This window comes from Myotis myotis, unplaced genomic scaffold (genome assembly GCF_014108235.1).
Source record: "Myotis myotis isolate mMyoMyo1 unplaced genomic scaffold, mMyoMyo1.p scaffold_m19_p_1, whole genome shotgun sequence".
NCBI classification, from domain to species: Eukaryota; Metazoa; Chordata; class Mammalia; order Chiroptera; family Vespertilionidae; genus Myotis; species Myotis myotis.
In genome coordinates this window covers 47,590,138-47,594,306 of record NW_023416313.1, presented here as the reverse complement: position 1 = coordinate 47,594,306, position 4,169 = coordinate 47,590,138, and the positions used below count along the sequence as shown (strand labels likewise).

Sequence of the window (4,169 nt, the reverse complement as noted above, 5' to 3'; positions counted from 1 at the left end):
GGGTTGCTGGTTAGATCCCCGACCCACATCCAGGCACATATCCAGATTGGGAGTTCAGTCCCTGGTCCCTGGTCTCTCTCTCTCTCTCTCTCTCTCCCTCTCCTCTTCCCGCCCCCCCCCCCCTTTCTTTCTAAAATCAATGAAAACATATAACTCTTGCACTAAGAGGGGAGAGGTTGGTCCACAGTTGGGAAACCACATTCTTGGGTAGGTGAGAGCCAAGGGGAGTGACAGCTATCACTAGATGAAGTTAGCATAACCTAGACTTTGATTTATATGTGTAGCCAATTGAATACCCAAGGGAGGGCGGGGTGTTGAGAAACATTGATGTAAATTTTCAGATTATCCAGTAAAGCTTTTTTTCCAGAAAATAAAACAAGCACCATTTATTTTGAAATATTTTATTTATGTTCTTTTTTCACAAAACCATCAATAAATACTTAAACCTTTTTGTCTTAAGACAAAAGAACATAAATATTGCATAATTGACACTAACCAAGGCATTATGCCTTACAGGAAAGACATGAAATGTCCAAGGGATATTTAGTTCTTAAAGCTTCAACATTAGAAATGTTGACCACATATTGTGAAATTGTTCCAATAAATAACAACTGACATTCTTTTAAACACAAAAATAGATGCACACATACATTCCCCTACCCTACCCTTACTAATTATTGCTTGGATCCTCCATCCTCTATCATAGCAGCTGACCTTGCTGTGGGCTCCTCAGAAATGTTACTTTAATGGCTAGAGAATATTTGCAAACATTTTACCTTCAAACTGAATAAGAATCAGAATCGTATCAAGTTGGGTTTGCCATAATATAAACAATAAAAATAACAGTACAATGCCCAAGTAGAGGCAATGACATCCTTAATGATTTCACATGTAAAATATTAACTTAGAATATTTGAAAACAACCGATAAATAAATAAATAAGTAGAAGAAGTCTCCTAAGAGATGATCAAACATAGTAAGTCCAATCAAGGTGACTTTGGGGGCTGATGATTCCTCTTTATCCTCTTCGATTTCTGTAGGGCAGGGCCTGCTTCAGGTAGAGCCACCAATCCACTTCCTGCTTCGTCTGGTCAGTTGGAGCTGTCCCTATCATGAAAAAAAGGGTGTCCTTAGCAGCTGCTCAGGAAAGCCAGAGGCACAGCACTCTCCTCCTGCCCTCTAGATTCCAAAGACTTCTGAATCTAGTTTTCCTGACCTGCAGGAAGTGCCTGCTTCTAGGCTGTGTGACTGAGAGCTCTAGGCGCTTGGATGCTCTTATTTAGGAATGCAGGGGTGGTGGTGTCCGGGGCCCTTACCACCACCTCTGCATTCCTAAGTAAGGACTGATTCCTCAAAAAGGTGAATTGTTGACTTCAAACAGCCAGAACCTCTTGTGTAGATGAGTGCCAAGGGGAGTGACATGGGATCATCTGTCACACTGGGCCTCACTTGAGCCTCACAGCAACCCCAGGTAGTAGCTACTATTGTTTTACGGAGTGTAGAGAAGCTAAAGTATTTTCCTTGAGGTATATGGCTATTGGGGGGTCAAACCCAGATTTGTACTCAATGCAGTGTCACTGCAAAGTCCCTGTTCATCACCACTAACTAAGAATTGGGGCCTGTGATGCAGAGAAATGAGGATTCTGACTTTCAGGCTTGAAGCTCAGAAAGAATTGGGTGGGGGGAGGGCATTAACAGGTGGGAAGCTTTTTAGCATAACTGCCCAACACCAGTGAGAATTCTAATGAAAGCTGCTTTCCCACCTTCATCTGAATGGGGGTGGAGAGGGAAATGGGGATGGCAAGCACTGGAAATATCCTCCTGGACCAGAGCGCCTTCACTATCTAAATGGCAAATCTAACTGTGAACTAATGACTTTTCACTCCTTCAGCTACCCCCTGGGCTTCCCTGATTTAGTTTTCAGGAGGCAGAGGCCACTACCTGTCACAAATGACTCTAGTCACATAACTCACTTGTTTAACATCTTCTCCAATATTTTCTTAACCACGGGGGATGCGGGGTTGAGACAAACTTTCTGTCCATTCTTGAGAGTGGCTCTGCAGACAGAAGGGAGGACACAAGTGAGACAGGAGGGCGGGCGAGGGTCAGGGTGGGGGCATCTGGGCGGTGGAGGTGACCAGGATGGTGGCAGCAGCAGAGCTGGTGGCACTTACATGACTTCTGTTCGGTCGCAGTGGGGTCCTGGGGACGTCACCTTCACACTCTGGATGTTCTTGGGGTGAATTCCCGGCAAGGTCTCCAAGCACTGGCAGCGCAGTTCATTGACCACGGTCTCCTCTGCGAGGACCATAGGTGCCGCTGCAGGGAGAACAGGCTCTTGGTTAGCGGGGTGCCCCCAATGGGCGCCCACCCTTCATCCCCTTTTTCCTCCTTGGGCTCCAGGGGCTCAAGCCTCACCTGCAGCTTGCCGGCAGGCGGCGACCAGGAGCAGGAGCAGGAGCGCGGCCCGGAGGAACCCGGGAGCGCGGGGTGCAGCAGAGGCGGTGGCGGTGCGGGCCATGGGGCTGAGCTCGGAGGATCGGTGCTGCGGTGCCTGGAGTGTGAGAGCTGGCAGGAGAGCTGGTGGAGCGAGATCTGTGGCTCCCCGAGACGGGCGAACCCCTTTTATCCATGGTCGGGGAGGAAATTGCCTGGGGCAGGAAATTCCCGGACTTACACGTGGTTCCCTGGTCGGGACCGAGGGTGTGGCGGGGCCCCTGAGGGGTGTCGGGGTGGAGGACCTGAGGGTTCGACCTCTCACTGACTAAGCACTGTACGCTGTTCTTTCTGCCCCAATTCTCAAAGCGGGGATGAGTCGCTGCCGTGCAGGAGCTGCTGTCTGAGAGGGGGGACCATGGGCGCCCAGTGACCCTAGTGCGCAGGGTGGAGAAGGGCTGGGGGCGGATCCATGAGATCCTCCAGGGAAGGTGACACATCTTTAGACGGAAAGAGCTGTCTCTTTAGTTAACAGACCTGGGGGAGTCAAGGAGGGGTGTGAGGGTAAATTTTACTTAGCTATCTATATGTACTATATTTATATGCACTGCATGTCTCTCTAGATTTCAGGTTTATGTATAGTGCTCTCTGTTAAAAATAACCCAGTCATCTCGGATCCAGGGAGGAATGTTCTATCTGTCCCCTTGTTTTATAGTCTCAAAGGACACTTAGCATATCTTGGTTTTATTTTCTATTTGGTGATAAGAGGGATTCGTGTCAAAATTTACTCGTGTTAATTTCAATGACAATTGAAGGCTGTAATATGACCTCTTCTGTATCCTACTGAACCTCCTTATTCCCTCTTTAATGTTGCAGCTTCCAAAATTCCTGGGAGATCTCCTTTCCCACATGAGGGGTTCCGATTTGAACTATGACATACAAGACTGATGGTCACGCTAAAGCTTCCCAGGGGCTAGTCGGGCAGGCTCACCGCATCCCCTTCTCTGGTCTATCCTTGGACAAAATAGCACCTGAACACGAGGATGAGGGACCTGCTGCACCCTGACTCCCCTTGCATGGGGATGAAGCAGGGTTTCATTTACTACAAGAACTCAGTGTTGGTCCCCCTTTCTCTAGAAACAAACATTGACACATCTGTTTTCTGACCAGGAATTTCAGTCTTTTAACCTGATGGGTTTACTATTTTCTCAAATAGTAAAACATTGATTCAACATGAGGTATAGAGGATTCAAATGTACTTCTCCAGGTTGGATTCAGACCTCTTGGAGACATGGAGTAATGGGAGGAAGGGGAGGAGAAAGGAATGGCCACTGGCCCAGCAATGCACGTCCAGGGACAGGGGTCCAGGCAGCCCCGCTCCGTGGATATGAGTCTGTACCCCATAGCCAGACACTGGGTATGCAGTGAAGCCACCTGCATTTAGTTGCCACCTGTCACTTACAAGGTAAGTATTTCTTTGCCTTCCCTAATGTAGTTAAGGGAAATGAGTCATTTGTGAGAGCCAGCATGGATTAAGTGCCTTATAAACGTTTGTTAAATAAATAAACTGGAAATAGCTCTTTTTTTCCAGTTTGCCGAAACAGAAACTCAACCTGTGTGAATCCTAGAAAGAAAAAAATTCGTGATGAAAGGGTCACTCCTCAACTTTTCTTTTCACATTTAAACTTTTCAATATCAGGCATTCTAAAAGCAAGGCACATCTGAATTCTACT

General features: G+C 47.3%; 1 protein-coding gene across 1 annotated transcript; it reads right to left on the bottom strand.

Annotated features, from left to right (window-relative positions):
* Positions 1-385: 385 nt before the first annotated feature.
* On the bottom strand, positions 386-2,622 carry LOC118669814 (growth-regulated protein homolog gamma-like). The gene is made up of 4 exons (XM_036336207.1): positions 2,419-2,622; positions 2,175-2,319; positions 1,974-2,057; positions 386-1,107 (listed from the first exon to the last, which is right to left on the bottom strand). The coding sequence occupies exons 1-4, from the start codon at positions 2,519-2,521 to the stop codon at positions 1,092-1,094; spliced, it is 348 nt and encodes a 115-aa protein (XP_036192100.1). The 5' UTR covers positions 2,522-2,622; the 3' UTR covers positions 386-1,091.
* Positions 2,623-4,169: the final 1,547 nt, after the last annotated feature.

What these genes read in the sequence shown, in the direction of transcription:
- LOC118669814 (XM_036336207.1), bottom strand. Translation starts at nt 2,521, where the DNA reads ATGGCCCGCACCGCCACCGCCTCTGCTGCACCCCGCGCTCCCGGGTTC. An exon ending in CGCCTGCCGGCAAGCTGCAG is followed by an intron (nt 2,320 to 2,418) that starts GTGAGGCTTGAG and finishes TTCTCCCTGCAG; the next exon opens with CGGCACCTATGGTCCTCGCA. An exon ending in TGCGACCGAACAGAAGTCAT is followed by an intron (nt 2,058 to 2,174) that starts GTAAGTGCCACC and finishes TTCTGTCTGCAG; the next exon opens with AGCCACTCTCAAGAATGGAC.